At 40.7% G+C, this 23,965-nt stretch overlaps 1 protein-coding gene across 2 annotated transcripts in view; it reads right to left on the reverse strand.

Moving 5' to 3' along the window:
* The window catches only part of bcas3 (BCAS3 microtubule associated cell migration factor), a 313,054-nt gene extending 294,218 nt beyond the window's left edge, over positions 1-18,836 (reverse strand). For both annotated transcript variants that reach the window (XM_023420499.2, XM_087177759.1), the window contains exons 1-7: positions 18,740-18,836; positions 16,979-17,081; positions 16,677-16,731; positions 15,730-15,805; positions 15,049-15,155; positions 7,976-8,057; positions 1,347-1,419 (exon numbers count right to left, since the gene is read on the reverse strand). In XM_023420499.2, the coding sequence (XP_023276267.1) occupies positions 1,347-1,419; positions 7,976-8,057; positions 15,049-15,155; positions 15,730-15,805; positions 16,677-16,731; positions 16,979-17,049 (464 nt within the window). In that variant the 5' untranslated portion in view covers positions 17,050-17,081; positions 18,740-18,836. The remainder of the gene's footprint in view (positions 1-1,346; positions 1,420-7,975; positions 8,058-15,048; positions 15,156-15,729; positions 15,806-16,676; positions 16,732-16,978; positions 17,082-18,739) is intronic.
* Between the last annotated feature and the right edge of the window lie 5,129 nt (positions 18,837-23,965).

Raw genomic sequence — 23,965 nt, forward strand, 5'->3', positions numbered from 1 at the left:
GGGTTCAGGTACTGCTCACATTCCAGCCACAGTGCCACTAAGAACCTATGAATCACAGTTACTAAGCCCACATCACTGGCTCAGCTCCGGTCGGGTGCATGTGAAGGGTTCATAATAAGAAGTTGGGTGTCCTTTGATGTCTCTTGTTATTAACAGAAAATTACTTTCAGTTATAGGAATTGTGTTCCTCTTTCCTCTGACTCTGCACTTTTGACAGATAAAACAACACATGCTGCTTTAGTCCACGTCTTTCTGGTCAGTGTGTACTTACGTAGATCCCCCCTGAACGTAGCCCAATAAGGATTTACTTGTATCTTAAAGTCCTTGTTTCATTGGGTCACACTGCAATTTAACAGCAAGTCAATTAAGTTTCAAGATCCTTCGAACAACTTTATTCCCTCAGGCCTCTGGAAAAGAGCAAAGGGTCAAGACTGAACCAACAAATATGAATATGAGCTTATATTGTCACTTGGTTTTCATTAGTCAGAATGAGAAGAGAGAAGACCAAGTCATGTTTTTTCGTTTTTTGGGCTTTTTTTGTTGTTGTGATGATGAAGAGCGTTGTAAATGTTTTTTAACCTTTGGCTTTGTATAAATGGCCAGAATTCATCCAACAAATCAAAGTATAATAGTTAAAAAGTTTAGTTTGATTGATTTTGGCCAAACTAACCATGAGTGATTATGTACTGACCTGCTGTGGCAATGCACAACAAGGTGTCCTCATTTAGTAGAGGCATACAACTGTCTGTTTCTGGGAACTGCTAGTCTTCGACACACATATTACACTGTGGTGTCCCTCAAGGTTCAATTTAAGGCCCATTTGTGTTTACGTGTTAAACTAAGCTGTATAATTGAAATGCACATTTGCCTTCAATGATACATGCATTGGGGGACATTGTGGTGCTATTTAAATGGTTTATTTTAATCAGTGTTGTGTATTTCACATTTGTTTAGGGTTTCCGGTAGTGTATTCCAAGCCTGGCGGGCCACCTGGCCTAAGTTGAACCCCCGCCGGACCTAAGCATCAGGTAGCAGCTTGGTTGGAACTGTTGGAAAAATCCCAATCGACATCTGTTGGTTAAAACACGACCCCCAGCTTTGAGTCGACGAAGTGCCGCTGACGAGCACCTCGTCTTCGGCCATCAGACATGCCAGGACAAGTTCAGATGGCGGGGCCACCACATCGGTCAAAAACTCCATAAAGGTTTTACCAGGCCTGACCCCCCCCTCTCCCCCTTTGTATGTGGTTGATGGTTCTCTAATCAGTAAATACAAACTCAGACTCACAGCAGCACATGGGAAAAGAGAAGCAGAGTGTTCAGTTTTACTACGATGTGTGAACTCACCCGGAGGACCCTGTGCTCTTGCAAACCCCCAGCAGGGGCCTCTTGTCAGCAAAACTGTCCATCTTCAGAGGACCTGAGAGGGACGAGGAGTCAGAGAAAGAGGCAGATGAGAAACAGAGTGATCTGCACACAACAAAGAGGGACATTCTTCACATGTGAGGCCTCTAGTGCTGCCCACCCTCGTTCAACAGGCAGCCTATTACCATGACAGGAAACGTGCTGATTACATTACTACTGTTGCCCTGTAATTCAATTATGGTCATCAAACATTTTTGATGAAGGGAGAATCCACCCCCCTCCAAATCAGGCCTTGTTTTGCAAGTTACTGGACCATGACACTGAATCCCCGTGCTGTAAAGACTTTGGAGTTCTACTTTTTTCTCTGATTCTCTACTGTGTAAAAGGTTTAGAAGAAATGTCTGAATGAATGAAAGGAAAATGATTTAAAAAAAAAAAAAAAAAAAAAAACCTTTTCCAGAAAAATATAATTAAAAAATAAATGACAGAACTGAAATAAGCCGGAGAAATCTTTTGAATTTTGCAAAACAGAGTATGATTTTCTGTCTATCTCCTTGTTGGTTTTTTGGGTTTCAGGGTGGAATTACACCACAGTAAAAACAGGGCAGGCATATTTAAAAAATGAATAGAAAACATGTTGCATTTAGTGGACTTATCCCATATTTTCCCTAATTGTGTCATTCTTGAAGACAGGCGGGGGATCAGGGGATTGAGGGGATGGGGGTGCTTAGATTGAAGAAGATGTTACCCTTTAGAGGACTGTAATTTGAGGCTTGACAGTAATCAGCCTGAGTTCCTGTGGTATGGCGTGAGAGCAGAAGTGCCTTCCCTACCAGCCTTTTACACTCCCGACAAGGTCTTTTCTTCTTTCGTGTTTCTGTCATCAGACATCAGTCCCACTCAAGATATTGAGCCGTAACATAAATATGACTCTTGGAGACTCTGTGAAATGGTACATTTACTAAAAAACATTCTGGGGGGAAAAAACGCAACATTGCGTGAATTGAGAAACTTTCATTTGATTACTACTGTAACAGTACTGTTACTGGACGGTAACTGAAGCAAGCACTGCTGACTTCTATGTGGACTTGTGCATGCTTGAATGTAACAGTGAGGATGGGTGCGTGTTTAGATAATACCAAACATGGCCTGAAACCTTATAGACAACGTGTTTATTGTTAAAAAACTTCAGAGACGTACTTTTACAGTGTGGGAGCATCCCAAGTGTAGCTCCATTGTGAAGACATATAAACTGACCTCCACTGAAAAAGAGCACAACGACTTACAGTACACATACACTATATATATATATATATATATATATATATTTATATTCACATTTCCTCAATGCTCATTTGTTATCAATTAAGGGAACAATGTTGCCTCATTTTGCAAGACAACGGAAGATCATAGGTTGTAAACTCCAGAGAGGATGTGGATAAATGCATTTACTCCCTTTAGAAAAGCAGCACTTCCTTCTCTATTCTAGGAAAGGGGAACCTTGCCTTATTATATTCAACACCTATTTTCGGGCATTTCTAAGTCCGCCCACCCACGGCCTTGCATCCCGGACAATTGGCCTTTTAATGGCTCACCACAGTGCAACACTGTTTGCGCCCTAGCAGATTGCAATCAGTGTCCTTCCCTCCAGTAGTACAATTCATATTTATTTTCTGCTGAGAGAATTGCTCTCCTCATGTGTCGAGGCTATCTGCTGCTTCTTATTACTGTGGTTTGCTTTCATCCACTTCCAGCGCTCTTTAAATGCTGCCATTGTGTGTTGTTGAAATCTGCCAAAAGACCGGAACATGGACGGAGAACAAAAAGGCGATTTTCTCACCGAAAAAAATGCCACAAACCAGCGGGGCTATACGGCAGCTTTCACAGCACTGATTGACACCTGCAGAGATTAAATTTAAACTTCATGTCTGGAAAGGATCTAATCAGTGGAACAACTAAACCATTTGCACCAAGGCTTTGAGGATATGAAAACTGGTATTCATACAGCACTCAACTCTCCAGTGTCTGGAAATGACACAATGCAACCAGTGCAACATTTGTTTGCCATCACTTTGAAGGTTTCACTATATGAGGAGCCAGTATAACTGAAATGAAATGTTTTAATGTTGTTGATACACCAGCTAATATGACAAGAGGATGTGGAAACATTAAGTAGATTAGGTTGGTGTGGGAGTAGAAATTTTAATAAATACAGTGGCTTCAGAAAGTAGTCTGACCCCTTCAGTTTTTGCACACTACTCTTGTAGATCTAATTGCAACTGGATGAATCTGCCATTTTTACCCATCAGTCGACACCTGGTAACCAATAATAACAAATGACAACATGTTTTTAAAATCTTTTTGATCATTTATAAAAAACGAAACACTGAAATCTCTCATTTACATTTAATAGTTTGAAGAAGTTTCTTTGGCAGCAGTTACAACTTTGAGTCTTCTTGGTAAGTCTGTGGGAAATGTCTGGGAACTGCCATGTTCAGATCTTTCTACAGATGCTCTCTAGGGTTTAAGTCTGGACTTTGACTGGGACACTCAAGGACAGTCAGAGACTCGTCCTGAAGACACTCCAGCCTCGTCTTGGCGGTACGCTTCAGGTCATTATCGTGCTGAAAGTTGAATAATCGCACCAGTCTCAGGTTAGGCCACCCTTCACCATAGAGACGGTATTAGCCAGGTGATTTGGTGTTTGCTTGACCATAGTGTTTTGGAGTTGTGCCCAATAAGTTAAAATTTTGCCTTATAAGCCAAGAGAATCTCCTTCCTCATGCTCCCAGAGTCCTTTAAATGTCGTTTGATGAAATACAAGCAGGTTGTTATATGATTTTTACTCAAAGTGGTTTCCATCTACCATGAAGGTCTGATTGATGGAGAGCTGCTGAGATGGTCGTCCTTCCAGCAGGTTCTTCCATCTCTGCAGAGAACTTCTGAGCTCTGTTAAAGTGACCGTTGGGTTTTTGGTCACCCTGACAAACGATCTTCTTGCCCGGCCAACCTTAGGAAGAGGCCAAACCCACATGAAATGGTTTGCCCTGATCTATGCCTCAGCACAATTTTATCATGGAGGCCTACGGAGGGTTCCTTCAACTTCATGCCTTGGTTTTGACAGAGGTGGGACTCCAGTTAAGTTGTAGACAAATCTCACGTGACCACAATCTGGAGCACCACAGCAAAGCATCTGAATATTTCTATAAATGAGAGATTTCAGTTTTTGTCATCATAAGTTAGTGAGTGTAGATTGATGGGAAAAAATGACAATTGTATAGGAATAATTTAAGGCCGTTTACAGAACATTTGGTTGACATTATGAAATATAACTGCATCTTATGTGAAACTTTAGAACTGGGACAATAAATTTTGCGGCGTGGATAAAGAACGCGTTCAATACATCCATTCTGAAATATGCCTATGTTCATCCTGTGTCCTGTAATTTTCATTTGTGCCAGAGGGAAGCAGTAATGCATTAGTCATGTCGGAAACTCAAAACATGTGAAACTAGAAGGAATCAACAATATTCTTTTCAGTTAGAGAAATCCTGCAAAAACTGAGGCAATATTTGTTGTTTAAAATGTTATTTAAGGATGAAAACGCAATTAAAATTTCCACTTGGGTGATGTTCATCCTCTTTTCTTTATTTTTATTTATTTTCCTGATGTTGCAAATGTCAGTGCCAAGTAAGTCTTCTCACTGCAAGGCCATTCAGTTTTACTGTGTGGCTACAAATAGCATGCGGAGCACATTTCTGCACATAAAATAAAGGCTCTGTGCAGTTGGGTGGAGCCATGCTGGCAGTACATGAAGTCATCAACCTTCACCAAACAATCGGGATAATAAAGGTTTAACTTCTCCCAACCAAACAGGTGCAAAACTGATGGGAATGTCTGAGGAATGTCAACGAAGAGTAGACGACATCATCCTGATTAAAACAAATAACAATCAACAGTTTTCTTTTCTTTTGTGTGTTTGATAACTTAGCTACCGCTAACAGCCGCGCAGCTGCCATGTTCATTAATCACAACTAGACGAGGTTTAGGTTACAGACAGACTCTCTTTGATGAATCTCAGCTGCCGCAGTCGGTGCTTAGCGCCAGCTGCTGGGCACCTTCACAGGTTGAAGTAAGGCCAAGCTTCACTCCACCCTCTGCTCACCTGCATCGTCCAGACGCAAGTGAGGGTAAGTTCGCAAGATGCAGAACACACTGGGAGGTTTCCCATCAGTGTTTTTTAAAATGTAATTCTCAGAGTAGACATAATGTCATAATGAAGGACTCAGCAAAGAAACTATAAAAATTCCCTTTTAAGGGGCGCCCCAGTGGCTCACCTGGTGGAGAGCATACTATTTAGGCTCGGTCGTTACCGCAGCGACCTGGGTTCAAATCTGACTCAGGCCCTTTGCTGCATGTCATGCCCTCTCTCTTCCCTAACTGTCCTGTCTCTTGAAATAAAATTCCTTTGAAACTCATTGTCTTTGCATTTGTTCAATACATGATTTTTGTCAACCGCTCTAGCTATCATGCTTCTCAGGCTGTCATGGCAACCAAATTATGTTCAGTAATACAATAACTATGCAATGGAAATCTCGTCCAAATTTAATATAAATTTTAGCTGAATTTCCAAAAGATACGCAGAAGACATCATTACACCAACTCTTCCACCTCAGTGAAGCTTACACAATACAATGTGAGCGCAGTGCTGCTGACACAAAGGGTGAAGGTATGACTTCAGAGAATAAAACAAAAGCATCTCCTCTCAAATACTCTTATTCTGTTAGGCATCATCAATTTGTTATGCTCAATGCATTCCAGGGGTTGATCTGTTGTAATCTAATATTTAACATACCCACATTTCTCCAACCTTTCGTGTCATCTTCTGCATATATTAGTTGATTTATTACTTTCCCAGAATGACTTTTGCCACTTACTATTAATGCAACACATCTTCTGGCAGCATTACATTATTGTTTATTGATAGAAGGATTGGTATCTCCTCCTCCTCTTCTACTTTAGATGTCTCCCTGTATGACTGTTTGAGTCTGCTGCAAAATGGCAGCGACAAAGAAGCCCATGCTCTTTTAAGAGAGGCTGACATCTAAAAGTTAGATTCATTTTTAATGTTTGGGGAATCTAAAATGGCATTAGGCAGCGCCAGATACAGTATGAAGGGGGGGGGGGAGAAAATCTGGGAGAAGACGAGGTATAGGTTACAAATGGCAAATGTAAACAGGGGAGGGAAGCAGCATCCATAACATGCACATCTACCTAAACAAAATATTAAAGAATCTTACAGAGAAGATTTAGGGGAGTCAGACAGAGATCACTAACAGAACAGTGAAGGCACAGTGATCGGTTTCCAGCAGAGCTTTGGCAGCAAAGCAGCCCTGACTTCAGAGGCTCGCCACCACGGACTAAGAGCAGGCCAACAATAATCGTAGACTGACTTCAACATTAGGATGAGGCAGCATGGAGCACTCTTTAATTTTAATGATGTAGCACCACTTAAAATGCCCACAACCCAAAACTGCATTAGGATGAGCCATACAACATTTAATTTTAAGTGTCGACCTTGAATGGTGAAATCAAGTTAACCAAAGTGATTTTTTTTTCTAGGACACAGCGTTTAAAATTATGTAGAAAAACTGCAGGATATAAGAAAGGTATTGTACATGTCTTTACCACCTCTGTGGATTTGGAAGATGGATGTTGAAAAATAAAGCTAAGAGGAGCAGTTCAAGGCAAAAACAGCTGAGCTGAGTTATTACTCTTGTTGTTTTGTCTTGGAGCTGCTGCAGTAGAATAAAAAACAGATACTGTGATTTGACCCTTGTTGAAAGTTGGAAGTTTTTGCTTCATTTGTTTATATGTTCTTTAAAAACACATTCATCTTTTTTTTTTTTTTTTTATTTCGCTGAGAGTTTGATGAGAAAATAAATATCACTCCCATATCTGTGTCGTAAATGGCGTCTCCAATGAAAGTCTGGAAACTTCAAAATGACGACAGGAAGTCACCGCTCCCAGCCAAGAAACAGTCCTGCACGTAACTCCCTCTAAAACCAAAACTTGTCATTTATATACTTTGGCTTTTGTACAAAGTGAACAAGCAACACATATCGTTGAAGTGAGTGAGCTTCAGTGCTGGTAGGTTAGCTGTTAGTTGAGCGAACCAGCTGTTAGTTGAGCTAACCAGCTAACCCGTGGCTCACGAGAGTGTCATCATGAGCTAAAACTAAATACATTTTCTACCATCGTTCAACCAGAACAGTCCTTCACATGGAAATATACACAATCATATCATTGCATTTTATGATTCAGTTGTTCTTTTTAAATAATATATAATTATATTATTGTATTTTATGTTTCAGGTGTTTTTTAGTAATAATATAAATTAGTTTTTTTTTTTTAAATCGATATTATGAAAAAATATCACATGCGTCTGTAAATATATAATATTCACCCATGGCACAATAAAAGTCTGTATTGAGAGTTAAACATTATTATTAAAGTAAACATGCAGATTTAGCGACGCCTCATTTGAAGTCAGAATGTGGAGCGTGTACTTCAAAGACGGCAGATCTGTGTTCAGGCGCAGAGGATACTCACTGATATAAGGCGCTGGGAGAATGCGAGCGGCTCGGACAGGACCGTGGCGCACCGAGAACAGCTCCTGGGCTTCTCCCGCCAACTGAAACATAGATAAGAAAAAACAGGATAATGTATTAGTTCATATATCAGGTCCATCGGAGACGAGAGACAATCCGCTCAGACATCAGACTTAATGTTAAGCTTTAAAAAAACACAGATTCAGGCATTACACAGTCCAGACATGTTGTCTACCTGTGGCTGCATTTACAGATGTCTTGTTTTAAAGAGGCCCTGTGGAGTTTTATTGTACACAAACAAAAGTTATGTTTACAGTCGCTGGACTTGAGTGTATCCTTGAGGTCAAACCATTGTGCTGAAAGGCTTCTGCATTAAACATTCAGCATTTGAATATTTTAAATCCAGTAGTTTTTTTCATGTTTACCAGCCAGCAGTCTTCTTCTCTGCCTTTGGTGCATGACGGAAGATTCTGGCAGATTACAGCCACTTTCAGGTCAGTGGAACAGGGAGGTAGTAATGTGTATTGTATTACCCATGTGCCTCGTGCATGCCCATAAACTCACACATAGTGCAACTCCAGGTCCAAAAATTCACAGGTTACCATCAAGGGCATCAGACATTTTGCTGTGTGTCTGGAAACGCCACCTTTATTTGGTCTTAATCAACAATTACCCTGGGACCAGCATGCATTGCAGTCTCTATAAAGTAGGGAATAATGTGTGAAATAACCACGAAGTATATAGGTCTTGGGAGATTTGTGCAGAACAACAAAGCACAAGGACAAATAATTTATTTGTTCGCACTGTAAGAAAAATAATCTATTCCAACTGTGTGGAATCGACTCGTCATAGAGAGACAGAGAGAGAGGAGGGCAGGCAAAGAACGGAGGATGAGGAACGAGGGCGGTCTGGTGGTTGAAGTTCCAGCCAAACCACAAAGCAAAATCTACTGAGGACAGAATAAAAGGCCCAGCGGCATCGCAGTGGAAACGAGCTTCCTACACTCACTGTGATGCAGCCAACAAGGAAGGGTTGGGGATACGGGCTGATGCCAAGTAGGCAGGAGCCCATGATGTCTCTCTCTGTCCCAGTCTGACTGTAAGCACCAAGAACACTCCAACCAGTGTTTCCAGTAGATTTTTAAAATCTCCCAAGACTGCTCTCCACTTTTGATTGCACGACCATAAAAAGGATAAAGACGAGAGGTCTGACTCGAGTGCTCAACAGGTTTCTGATGAGATTGTAAATTATGCGTGTTTATGTATAATGTGTGTTTGTGTGCGTGTGTGTGTGTGTGTGTGTGTGTGTGTGTGTGTGTGTGTGGAGGTGGAGGTGGATGTGGACAGCACGGGGGGGTTGTCAACACCCAACCCTATCAACATGTCACCAATTATTATACAACACTGAGCATAGAAATGTGCAGAGAAATGAGAAATCAGCAGCTGTTTGTTAAAGTGCGTGATGGTTTAATGGCTGGTGTTCAATGTAAAAGCTGTGCGAGTCTTTTACTACTCAAACCTCTGTTCATCAAGCAGCTTCGCTGATCAAACAAGTGCATTCCAGCACATTTGCACAGGCTTAAAAATTACATTTAGGGATAAACACTAAAGGTTTTCCTGTTAGAGAGGATTTTAAAGTTTGCTGCATTTCTGCTCTTTATTACAGCAGAATTACCGCAGTGTAAAGCATTTTAATAGATGTGTGTGTGTGTGTGTGTGTGTGTGTGTGTGTGTGTGTGTCTGGCTCGGTTCAGGCTTCATGTGTTCATATGTGATGCCAGTATATTAGGTCAATGGCCTGTGTGGCTCTTGGCAGTGTCTGGCGTGTGTAATGGCACGTTGTTCTAAGCGCAGAATGCCCCACTTTTGTTATTCTTTTATGCGTTAAATTACACTGAAGCCTGCATTATCACTTTACTAGTGATTTAATCTGTTTGTTTTAAGTCTTTAAACCCATCTGAGGGGATGATCGCTCTTTTGTGCAATTAGTAGCCTTTTCAAAGTGGCGGATTTGGAGCCGTGTTTTTATTCAAAGTGCTTGAGGCCCGGCAGTGGTAGATTAACACTGGAGACACGAGCAGGTTATACGAGCACTGATAGCAGGAATAAAAAAAGGAGGCTGGCAGCAGGGCAGGATTCCCATACAGACAAATGGACCTGCGAGGGAGAATAATGGAATTTGCTGGATTAAAACGAGAGGAGGGGAGGGCCGGAGGTTAATGCGCCGGGTTATTGTGCATTACCCCGCTGCTCATCCTCGTCTTACATGGCTCTGTGTGACATCCACTGCCATCCGCAACATTCCCACCATTACATTAGCGGCCTGGCGTATGCAATATGCCAAATTGCTTTTTCAAAGTTGTTTTCCCTGCATATAGTTATTCATTATATTCATTTCATTTGTAGCTCGGATGCTTTTGTGGAATCACAGTGTGTCTGCTCCTCTTGTTTTAATCTCTCAAATGTAATGCCATAAGCTGTGAACCGATATCTGGGCCATATTCACAAGTGAGCACGCTCGCTAACACAGTGCGGGACATATTGGGAGGTTTGGCGGGAGCAGGTGCTTTAGGGATCATACAGTAACGGGTGCCTGTTCGCGGGGTTTTCACAACGCGGAAAAGCACCGAGCGCCGGACCGCCGCAGCACGGTGACGTCGAGCTGCAAAGCAAACAGGTATTAAATGGCTATTTTTAAGCGAGGCATCCAGAGATGAACTCCCTCACAGACTGTACACATGCTGAACACCCTGAAGAACAGGCAGCGTGGACTGCATCACATCTACACCATGACACTATCTATCACATAGTAAACTGGCTGTACAACCCTGAAAACAATTGTAGTATTCTGGTGACCCGATAGGCGAACGGTTAGTTAATTTACTGCATGTCACTCCCCTGCTCTCTCTCCCTGTATTTCCTGTCTGTCTCCATCTATTAAAAGGCATAAAATTCCCCAAAAAATAACTTAAAAATAAAGAACTGCAGCATTTGATATGCTCAGTTGGATCATATTTGTAACCTTGTAATGCTGTTTTATCTTGGCCAGGTCTCCTTTTAAAAAAGAGATTTTTTGATCTTGAGGAACTTCCTGGTTAAATAAAGGTTAAATCAAATAAATAAGCAATGTTTAGCACATGTTCAATTCCCAAATCAATACTGGCTATTAACAATTTCTATGTTGTGTAACCAAGAATGCGGGTTTGTTTAACTGACCTCGACTACAACTTATTATTTCCATTTTTCATTGATGTGTTCCAGACTTTAAAATTATTTTCAGGCCCAGGCTTCAGATATGAAACATCTTCTTCATTTCCATTAAGCACCTGTTTATTAAGGAATTACAGCTGAGATACTCACACTGTCGCTCACAGCTGACACCAACACAGGTTAAATGAAGGGACAGGATAAAGCAATAGGGAACAGAAGAGGTGAGGTGGAGGGAGCGATCGTTTACTTCCCCTTAAATTAAGAAAGATAATTTACTCTGCAGCAACATTTATAAACAGACTGCTACTGTCAAACAGCCTAAAATATCACCCACTGTTGATTGGTTGAATGAATGTATCCTGTGCAGCTTCAACACTTTTTATTATAATATCAATATCTAATACTCAAACGAGTTGAAATGAGGGTAAAGCCAAAACAGATTTTATACTTTTTCCATATGTAACGATGTATGTAATGTAATGATATTCAGCCGGAGAATAAAAATCACTAACGCACAATGAAAAAACTGAAGCGTCGGTTGCACAGTTTCAGTGTCTGTCTTTTTATTTTATTTTATGCCATATATAAAGATCCCTCTGGCCTAAATCTGCATTATGGACTGAGAACATTTGTGTAATACAGCTCCAGGTCCACAGCACGAGCATTAACACTGACACTTGCCGCAGACACCTGTCTTCCCAGCAGGTCATTTCATCTCAACACGTACGCAGACAGACAATTAGTCCACGACAGTCTGCCTCTTATCAGGCGGCGGTGGATGACACCTCTCCAGTGTGAGGCGACAGTGATCTTCATCGCCTAAACACCTCTGTCAGCGTCCATATAGCCGGTCAGAAGTCCCCGTTCCACGAGTGTGTGAAAGCATGTGTGTACACGTGTACGCTCGCACTCTGCCGGGGCCATTACAGAGGGTGTTGGCTTAGCAACTGTCACAAACACTTCACAGCCACTCAAGAGCCAGAAACCGAGGCACCCTCTGTGCTTACTTAAAACCCTGCGAAAAAACGCAGCCCAGAAACATCCCGTAAACTTTCAAAACTGAAAGGAAACAATGAGGGAAGGACAGCATGTGATAAGAGGCCGGGGGCGAGCGGTGGTGTGAATCAGAAACGGTGTCAGGTTCAGCTGAAACTGAGAGGCAGAGCAAAGCTTATATTTAACTGGGTGTGTGTAGTGTGGCTGAAACAGCTGTAATCCTCCATAATAACTGCAAGAGAAAAACCTTCCAGCAGCGAAAAGGAGCTGCCACATCACAGTGGCCGATGTGTGTGTTCACGGGTAGAGAGCAAAGAGTGTGTCCCTCTACCCGCGGCCCTTGGATGTTTATAAAGAGGCTGATTAAGGACTCTGGTGTGTTTAGATCTCACAGGATGTATGTGAAGTTTGCATGTTTCAGTGACAGCGTCTACATGAAAGGTGATACCCGGTGAGTGAAGCCTTCGCGGGGTTGTGGGTAATTTGTTAAGTCACGGAGCAGGCGAAATCTTCTAATGATTTTCCAGGACTGACTTTAAAAGAAGAGAATTTTCTAAATGAGAGATCTTTGCCCGAGCTGCTCGCCGCCCGCTCACCAGAACATGTTTGAATGGAGGAATGCATTTCAAACATACGACTACAGTACGCCCGTGTTGTGCAGGAATGTTAGTTCGTATGGCTTTTTGACGTTTGTTTTAATGTGTTTATTTAATATATGATCCAGTCTCTGTGGTTCGCATCTGATCTGTAAATAACAGAGGTCATGTTAACCCAGATCACCCTTGTCATTATGTCCCAGCTCATCAGAAGGTCTCCATCTTGTGGCCACACTTCACATCAGATCAGGAGCAGGCTGATGCAGGAATAACACGCAGTATGTGTTAAATAGTATTATGGATTAAATTAAGTTTGCGTACAACACAATCTAAAAGCAGGCTACCCATTAAATCAGCCCCACAACTAATACTTTAACATCAATAAATGATAATTATTCTTAGTATTACTGGATGGTAGTTTCCACTGATGTAATTTGTGGTGTTTGATTGGACTTTAATTTGGTCTATGACCTGTCTCAATTTCCTGTAACAACCTTCAGATCATTAATGCTTCATACTGTAATTATGCATCTTTTTCTACAGTGACTCATCCACATGAATGATATTATTATAGACTGTTCATTCGTTCAGTTTTTTACTGCTTTAGAGCGGCGCTGCTTCGACTGTGTGGTCGTCGTGGAGGACGCAGTTTGTGCCGCTCTTGAGCTGTACTGCAGTTTACAGAGAGGTGTCCCTTTATTTAGATTATTTAATTGTTTAAATGCAGTTTTAATGTCATCTTTATGTTTTATTTTTAATGTATTTGGATGCCTGTGTAAAGCACTTTGCCTTATTTCTGAGTGCTGCTATATGAATAAACTAAGCTGTCACTGATATGAATGGTGGAGAAATAATAGAAACACCTGTCCATACAATGCAATACAATTCATCAGCACCACACACTACTTCATTTAAAATTACCATAAAGTCAAATAGGTATATAAAACAAATTATAACATTAATGAGGAAGGATTTATTGCAGGATTAGACTGCATTTGTTTTAGCTAGGTGTTCCTAATAAACTGCAAACTGTGAATATAGTTTGTGAGTATTTGTTTATATTTTTGTTTAGTTGATGCACCCAGATTTCATGCTGATACTGTAAGTTGCTCTGTGGACACTGATCAGCAAAACTGACCCACGAAGCTAAACAACAACTGCCATTTTACTCCTGTGCTCAACAGAGAAACTAAGATCAGTCTGATGCATTTCAGCGTCAGGAATCTATTAAACTTTTGTCATTTCCATTCTGCTCGACTCCAAAAGCAACTTTTTGTTTGGCTGCGCTTCCGTCTGAGATGAAGACAGAACCTGTCAGTCGATTTGAGGACCTGTGTTAGAGCCCTGGGTCGAGGGGTGAATGCTACTGTTGGAATCACGTACTGCCCAAAACGTGGTCAACGCTGCCACCTAGTGGACCAGACAATGTACTGCATTTAAACAGTGAAGAGCAGGAACCACATGCAGCTCCATCACAGCTGAGGTGATTAAAAATGTCAGCATTAGTTGAAGGAACTCCAGTATCATACATACAGTATATTATTGTTTTTGGTCATATTTTTATACATTTATAATGAGAGCTCCACTTAGCTTAAGTTACTCATACCTACTTTAAATCAAGGTTGGAATATATTTATGAAAACCATATTCTAATATTCTGATCTTTTTTTTGCAGTGGTTGTTGTGGCTTTAACTATGTTGTATTTTATTCACGAGAATCTCAAAGAACTGCTCTGTTATCAGCAAATGTAGTCATCAATGTTCTGTGAACAATGAATGACGGTTCAAACAAACACTAAAATCCGCAAAATCGACTTATTTAAAGGTGAAACATTAATCAATTATCAGCATGTTGAATGTCGGACACGTCCAGACACGTTCCAGGGTCAGCAAATGATTCCAACAGTGTATGACCTTTGAACCCCAGCGAGGACATAACGTTTACATTACACAACAACACATGACCAAGTGTTAAGATGTCCACTGACAGGGTGAGGGACAGGCTGTTGGTCTCTTAGCTTGGTAACCGTTACTGGTGCTTCACACAGTTAAGGTTTCTGCATGTCATCACATAATGAGGTCATTTGAAAAGGATTTTTTCAGGTCATCTGTGTGTTGTATATCTTAAAATAAACATGGAATATATCTCTCATATATTGAAAAATAAAACCTTAAGAGATTTTGGTCTAAGTTTCTGAGCACATGTATCTGAAAACGGAGCGTGGTATGAGACGAGGCCGCAGGTTCACAGGCCCGTCGGGTGTGTGACTTACAGATACGCCCCAGATCTGCATCCCGTCGGTGTAGCCGATCATGAGGCAGAGGGGAGGGTCCGTGGTTCCACTGTGCATCTCCATTAACTCTGGGTTGCGGGAAGTGTCTGTGCACAAAGAGAGTGAGACAGTAATAAAGTTTATGAAGAGGATGTGTTGAATAATCAAACAAAACAGGCCACACATGAATTAAATATTTTCACTGAGATGAACCCCAGAACAGATTTACATTAGGCTTTCTTACATGATTGCAAATGTGATTTATATAATCTGAATTCTCTCCTTTTTTTTACTTCAGTCAGAAATATCTTCTTCAATTCGTCCTTAACTTTCATTCTTCTGAATTTAAGGTCTTCCTGTCGCTGCTCCACATCCTAGTTTCATTCCACTTTTATCAATATCAATCTTGCATTAACTTTTTGTGTCATGCAAATTGTGCCATAACTGCGATCTACAAGAATAAAAGGTGACAACCACATATCTTGAACGTCACCAGATTTAAAAGCATAATAAATACATTTTTTGTTGTAGCCAAACTTTGATTCAACAGTTTAAATTTACATTATTTTCTTAGATTTTTAACAGTTATAGACAGAAAACACTCATGGTTTAGAAAGCTGCTTGTATTTACAGAAGACAAGTGTAAGGCATTAACTTCTGACAGTGAAGTGAAACACTCACCGTTGATGTCAGCTTTCTCAAATCGAACCCAAATTATTTTCTCTTTTTCGTCGGTGGGCGGAGCCCCAGTGTACGCCTGTAGTTCAAACCCAGACAAAGACAATGAGCAAAATATACACAACAACAACAATTATTATTACATTATTGAGTTGACCTGTAAAAGGATCTTTGCAGCAGAATAAACCCTCAAAGTAAAGAAAGACTACTGGGAGAGGGTGTAGATCTTGTGTATGAAACGCTCCCTGAATTGTTTCTAATCGAAGCTGCTACTGATCGTTCAGGTCACTTAAAGTAGTTTGGTAAAATAGTCAAATCCCTCCACTTATGAAACATGTTGTTGTTTTCTAGATTTTTGTTCTGTACCATTGTTATCTCCGGCTGGGACGATATGCTGAACTCCCGATTGGATATGTATTGCGATTTTCATGTAATGAGATTTAATATTTTAGTTTACTTTTTTAACACTACAGCACGGGTTAAAGTTGACTCATACACTTCATATTTCTAAATAAAACAATGCACATCACATGTCAATCAGTCTTTCTGAGCTTTACTTCAGCAGCATCATCACTGCTATAAACCCTCTTTGCTCTGTCTTAAAGCCAAAGGTGCGCTACACCTGTCGCTGTGGGTGGTACTGATTCAGGAGACGCACCTGTGGCTCGTATCACAGGGTTGGATTCTTCAGTCTCTCTCATAATCTAAATGCATCACCGTGCCGCACAATTTCATTACCTACATCACAACAGAACTTTTCCATCATATATGCTGATTATATACAGAGTGTGTTACATGCTGATCAACACTGCTGTGCACTGTCAGATGTCGCCGCAAATTAAACTCTTTCTGTAGCCGCCTCGTCATCATCATCATCAAGCTGAACTAATTAAATCAGTAATATAACTTACAGCTGTTAGTGTGAGTGAATAAATGGCAGGATAAAATACCTGAGGGACCACATCCTGCAGGAAGGTCACAACACTTTCCATGTACGACTGCTCCCTGTGACAGAAAAAAGCTCACGTCAGCGCTAATGATGAAGCACTTATCAACGTAACTCAGTCACAGCACCATCAGTGTTTCCACAACTGTAGTTAGCCATGTCAAAATGTATTGAGCATTATACTGCAGTACTAATAGTCTACATGAAGGGCAACTACATTAGTTTAAAAACAAGATAACATGTATTTCAAGCAGTTACAGTGCATTATCTTTATAATAAAATGACAATAAGAAATTCTGTCCTCACGTTGCAGCTTGCGCTCGCACCAGAACCCCTCCAGCACAGCGACTTGGTCTGCGTGGAGAGTCGGACGCCATTGTGTCTTCCGTTGCTTTTTTTTTTTATTATCCTGAAAAGGTACAAAGACAGATCTTAACATGATGACAGCAAACAGAATGAATAATTAGTCTGCAATCATACTAATGTTCACTGACAAACAAATTGTTCTGTTTTTCTGCAGCATGCAAAAATTGGCTGCATTTACACAATGCAGGGTGGAACAGTCAATAACAGCATCCTCAAAAATTAGCACAGAGTTCAACCTGTTCTTCTTAATGCTCTGAATTTTAATATGATTTCATGATTCATACTCAACCACTGGACTTTAATCAACACACATGGAAAGAATCAAAACTACATTATAAACCTGGGGGACAAGTAAAGGCTTAGAATAAATGCACTGACCTTTATCTGCAGTCTGAGGACCTAGCTAAACCTAATGCAGTCTCGCACACATCCATATTCTATATTGAGGTAGTTCTATTATTTTGTCCTCATTATATCAGTGAGTGTAGACTACACAGTAGAAACACCTGTCTGTATAACACAGTACAATCAGCTGTGTTGACCTGGCAAAGAGGCACCTGGTCATCAACCAGAACAAGTAACACCAAACCCCATTCAAAACATATTATTATTTAGGTGTAGGGAGACAGCAACAACTGGAAGCCTGCAGACATGTCACGTCACTGTTGTGATGAGGGAACTATACTCCTAACAGTCAAATTTTCAGTTTATTACTTCAGGCGTCATCTAACTTTGTGTAGCAACCCAGGCAGGTGAAACCGCAAGGAGACCCTGGCCTGTCAGCACCTAAGGATGCTCAATGAGCAGCTCGAGGACATGGCTGAAAGACACTGCTGCCACTACTAACTACTATCAAGCAAATCAAAACTTAAGGTAGCAGCCTCAAAGATCTCTATTTCATTATAAGGTTTGTTTTTGATTCCAGTTTCTTGTGATTTTGCACACGAGTCATGCCAGACACCCAATTCATACAGCTGTGAAATGCAATGACTTCCTATATGATTTCATCAGTGGGATTAAAAGACACTTATTTAAATGAAAATCTTCCATGCTGCCACTTTAAAGTCAAGGATATGCAGGATGATATATGACTGATTCCTCTGGTAAGACTGACGTGTGCCAGTGAAAACATACACAGTTAGGATATACCACATATTTACATTCCTCTACCTTTTCTACCAAAATTAACCATAACTGTTGACTAATGAAAGAAGGTGTTGGTGCATTAAACAGTAGAGTTCACGTATTTTAACAAGTCCATTAACGGTGCATGCATGAGCTGACTATCACACTGACCAAACGCTGTAGGATGTCAACAACAGGACAGACAGACATGCAGTAAACAGCGTTTCCATGGACTGATAAAGAGATGAGCTTCTGTCGCAAACCACACTAACAAGCTCGGCTGTTTTAGCCTCGGTTAGATATCCTCAACATGTATTCAACTAGCATGCACCGCTAACAACTAGCATACCCACACGGGCGGTACTTAAGATAACTGTCATGTAAACACAATACAGCTATTGGCTAATGCTAAAGTTGTACTGGTGGATGTGGACCCAAGCGGCTAACTTAGCTAGCTAGCGTTAGCCGATATAACTCCCCTGTAGTGATAAAACGACACAGTAGAAACCGCTCAGGAGGAGATGCGTTTGTCACGTTTCAACAAGACGTTATTGTCAAGTGACTGTAGTTACGAACCGAGGCGTTGAACGCTGACAGTCTCCTTGGTTTTGAACTTGTGTGGCGGTTTGAGGGGTTCTCTACAAAAAAAAAAACGTCAAAACACAAACAGACTAGATCTGCGGAACTGTGTTGTGTAATTGGGAGCCAATCAGAGCGCTGGAACGGTTTCGCCAAGCCAATCAGGCAACAGGAAAGGCGGGACTATTTACAGCGTCACCTATTAGAAACATGGTATTTTACAAAATAAAATATATCCTGTGTTGACAGTAATGCGTGTTTTTACAGACTTTAACAGGACGGTCTGTGGTTTTTTTTTCTGGTTTAAAATCACTATGAATAAAAATAATATCGAGGAGTGATAACACACAATCTGCAGTCACCACGTGGTCTCGCGATGTTGTTGTGTACTTTGGTAGCATGTCAAAACTCACAAAGTCTCGTGTATCTTGAAAAAAAAAGAACAGTTTGAAAACAGTAACAGTATTAAATCGTAATTATATTATTTAAATATATTCAGCCATGTAAAAAAGAAAGAGCCGGACTCATACATTCAGGCGTTTCCACTGACTCTGTCTGATTAGATCTTTTCTTCAGGGTGGAGCTGGGTGGAGCTTTGATGGAGTGAGGACCAGTAAGAAACAATCAAGATGCAACTTGTGGAAGCCTAAAGTGGACTAAATTAAAATGATAATGTAAACTTGAAAATTAAAAAGTAATTCCACAATAGCACCATCATTTTCCACATATGCACAGCATGTGATGTTTGAGTAAAAATTAAAATAGGAAATGCTATAATTCAATATAATTCATGGATCTTGATATTAAAATTAAAATGGAAATGCTGTTTGACATTTAATTTTCAAAGTCGTACACTGTAAAAAAAAAAAAACTAATTTTGTTTTCTAACAGTAATTTTCAGTTTTTTAAAATTGTGTACAAAAGTCTGTAAAATTAAAAGCTTCTATTTTAAGCATCATGCCAATAATATTGAATTACATTTATTTCCCATTTTTGTAAAGAAAAATTACTGTATTATTTATACTGTATTTTTCTGCTTTCTTAAATAACATAAAAATCAATGTAAAATGACAGTAATTATCTGTAATTAAAAGTGTAGCTTATTATTATAAAGGTTAATGTCCATTCTAACATTTTAAAGATTTTCTCTGTAATTTTAGCGAAAATGTTATTAGTTTTATATCTATGTGACTTCTACATTCAAACTTTGTAATTCTGGGTGCAAATATAGCAAACTTTTTTTCATTACATCAAAGATTCAAATTGTAAACAAAAAAAGTTTGAAATACTGGAATCTATCCCAGCATGCACTGGAAGGAAAGCAGGAAAATGGTTTATCACACAACAACACACACTCACACACACATTCAAATCTCTGGACAATTTAGAGTCCTCAATTAATTAAATGTACATGTCTTAGTTCTAGTGATCAGAGTCCTGGAGGAAACACAAGGAGAACATGCAACACTGCAGGAAAGAACCAGGGTTGAAGCTGAACTCAGGAGCTTCTTGCTGTTCTCTTCCTGTCTGGACTTTACTAGTCTGTGTGTTTGTGCATCATTTACCATAAAAGAAAACAGTACAAACTTGACAATCACCAATTCATTTGCTGTGGCACCAGATTCCATCAGCTCAGGGAACATTGTTCAATAAACTAGATCTTCGGTCGGTCAAACACTAACATATGGTGTTCTGTTTACTGCACCGTGTCTGTGTCAAGTGGCAAACTGTCGTGACGTCACCCATTGGCTTGTGAACTGCCGTTTTGAAACCTCGAATTTGGCTTAATTTTTTGGAGCCAGCAAAAAAACCATGTTTGGATGAGAGGGTGGAGCTGGGGAGGAGGGAGGGGTGGATCTGACCTGTGTCCTCGAGGACACCAGGTAAACCCACCTGCATCAGCAACCTGACAGCAACAGGCTCCTGGTTGAGCCGTGCTAAGATGCTGCTAACACGGTTAGCTGTCTCAACTGTTACATTAGTCTTACAGGCTAATTGCACACATCCAACATCCATTTGGCAAATATCATATATGTGAGGAGTAACTTGTTATTGTAGCTGAAGTTAGCATGTGTGCTAACGTTAAACTGTAAAACCACAGTGTAAAACGTTTTCTAACACTAAGACTGATGATGAATAACGGCTCCTGGACTTTTTGCACCTTCCCTCCATCACTTATGGACGGCTGCAACAGCTTCCAGTCGACCTGTCAGACTGTTGCTCCGTCCTCACTGAGCTATGAAGGATTATTTTACATCTCTACTATAATTTATACTTGTTACTAAATAAGATTTATCTACCTCTCTTTATTATGCAAACTTGTCTTGTGACAGTGAAGTTCTCCTGCACCCTCATTCACAACGGTATTTTATTTTTAATTTGTCAGTTACAGTTGATTGTAAATTGCACACATTTAATTCATCCATTCATTACATTCGTTTGTTCACGTCTCCAGTTGATTGTAAATTGTTGAAATTAATGCAGTTTTAATGTGAAATAAAGTTTCTTATGAAGCTTTGCTTTGTTGATGGTTTTTATGGAGCGTGTCTGGTGTGAATTTTAACAGTAGCAGCAGCACAGTGTAGAAATCACAACACAATTTGTAATTAATCAAAGACTTTCTATGTTGATTTAATCAACAACAAACATGATAGAAATGTTTAAATGGGTCCGTCCTTCAACAGTGACAACACAGGATCTAGAGACAGATACTACAGTTTGTGCTTTTCTAATTTCTCTTATGAACTTACCAATTTTAATAACAATGAAAACACTAATTCACCAAAGTGACTGTTAGATTCATCATGAGGCAGATGGTAAATATGAAGAAACACTCTACAATTTAGTCACAGAAGGTTTATTTATTAAAAACCTTTTCAATGACAACAATTAAGTTCTGAATAAAACTAATGTACATGAGCTGTACTACACTGACACCTGCTTCACAACCTGAACTGTCAGTGTTCAGTTCACACTAAAGAGTGTGTGAGGTGAACACATCCGTCTCTGAGGTCACAGCATCACATCTATGAAGAGTCTGGTTCTGCTCCAGGTTGCAGTTCTGGTGGGTCAGTTCCATCTGTTTCCTACTGAACACCGTTTCATGTTAAACTGGTCAATAATTTCACCTGTGAAGGTGGTGACTGTGCTGGAGATGAACACATTCTGCTCTTCAAATGTTGTAGCTGTCATCTATCAACAACAGTAGAAATGAAGTAAAAGGCAAGTAACTGAATCTGTGAACACTGAGTTCAGAGAATAATAAACAACTAGAAAGCTCCTGGAGAACTTTTGAATGTTCCTGCTGCTTGGTGCCTGAACTTCACTCCTCGTTTCAATCTGCACAAAGGACGTGACTTTCAGTTTCATTCATGTCGTAGAGACTCATCCTGACACTGACCTCAGTCACTGCAGCTGTCCCTCAGAAAGCCTTTTGAAGCTGTGACGACTGAACACAATAACCTCACACTGATGGTTTCAAACACAAATTTGTCCCCACAACCACAGAGAGACATGTACACACACATGTACATGTCCTTACATAACTTGATCTGCAACAAAGCTTTACCACTACATCCCCATATAGAAGATAACTTGATGACCTACCTTACCTCTTACATTTTTGAGACTCTTATTTTGAAAGTGTCTGTGCTTCTGTGTTTGGCAGTATAAATTTCATATGGTTTTGTACAACAGCCAATAATTCCCTCTTACCATGTTGAGACTTTTAATTCAAAGAGCTGGATGTTGGTCTGAGCCATCAACCTGGGGCCGGCCAGCACTGCCTCTCTGATGCCACATAATCCTTGAGACTGAATGACCAGCGAGTCCTCACAGTTCCTCTGGACCACGTGGCCACCGGGTGAAGACGCAGAGCTGGTTACAAACAGCCTCCACCCGGCGGCTAACACTGGCCCAGTTTGCAGAGCTAAAGTTCAGTCCAAGAAGACAGCTGAAAGATAATAAGAGAGCAGTGTGTGTTAATATAGATCTGATATTGATTAGAGGAAACAGTGATATCTGAAGTGAATCTCACCTCTGGAAACTGGGAAGGGAGAGGGACAGGGAAGACAACTCGCTCTTCCTCCTGCTCTGTCTGGCAGGTGTTGTCAGGAGCTTGGAAGTACTTGGCACTGGCTTGAGGAAAAGGGTTTTGGATCACAAGTTTTATGTTTGCGTGAAATGATAATACACAATATACTGAATCACAAGCTCTGAGACACACTGCATGTATCTGGGATGAAGTGGTTAAAGTGGAAACCAGAAGGCTGACCCCGCCCTTTGTCAGTCTACCTGTCTCTGTGTACAGCTGCACCTGCTGGGTCCTGAATGCAGGTGAGGCTCCTCTGTGTCTCCATGTGTCCTGGATGCAGAGAGAATCCAGGTAAGAGACGTCCAGGGTGACGTGGAGATCCTGGATGAGGAGGACCGTCTCCTCTGCCCCATGTGTCCTCCACCAACAGTGGAGCCTCCACTCCTCCCAGGAGATCCTCTGGATCACCTTGGCAACAGTCAGGCCGAGCATCCTGTGCTTCCCCTCCAGCGAGGACCGCTATGCCTCAATGAGACAACAGGCACCTCCGGGGGTCCACCTCGAAGAAGTGGCGTTAATGTTAATATTGTGTGTGAATTTAGTGTACACACACACACACACACACACACACACACACACACACAGCAGTGGTGTGAAAGCAGCTGTAAGAACATGTACTCTGCGTGAATTAAACCTCATCCTAGAGAAACTCCCTGGTGGGAAAGAATACTAGAGACGGCTGTTGGACAGATCAATCAGTTACACATACAGTGCATTTAGAAAGTGCTCACTTTTTTACATTACATTATTATTACATTATCTTGCAATCTAATAACTTGTTAAATTCATTCATCAGTAAAGATGTCAGCAAGCTGGCCCCCCACTTGTTATTTGCAATCTTGTAATGAAATCATCAAATTCATTCATCAATGACCAATGCTGTTATCATCATTATCATTTATTGCAGCTATTATCATTGTTAGCAATGTCATCATTATTTTCACAATTATTGTCTGGTTGTCACAGCTGCTAATGCCAGCTAGCCCCCCCCCCCCCACTTGTTATTTAGCAATCTTGTGAAATCATGACAGCAAGTTAGCCCGCCCATGTCACCTTCTGTTTGTCCTCGTTTTTCACTAAGACAAAAAGTGATAGCTGGTAATGCTAGCCAGCTACCCCCCCCCCCCCCC

The sequence above is a fragment of the Seriola lalandi genome, unplaced genomic scaffold (genome assembly GCF_002814215.2).
Source record: "Seriola lalandi dorsalis isolate HSWRI2012SDOR001 ecotype SW California unplaced genomic scaffold, Sedor1 jcf7180002054646, whole genome shotgun sequence".
In the NCBI taxonomy this organism is placed as follows: Eukaryota; Metazoa; Chordata; class Actinopteri; order Carangiformes; family Carangidae; genus Seriola; species Seriola lalandi.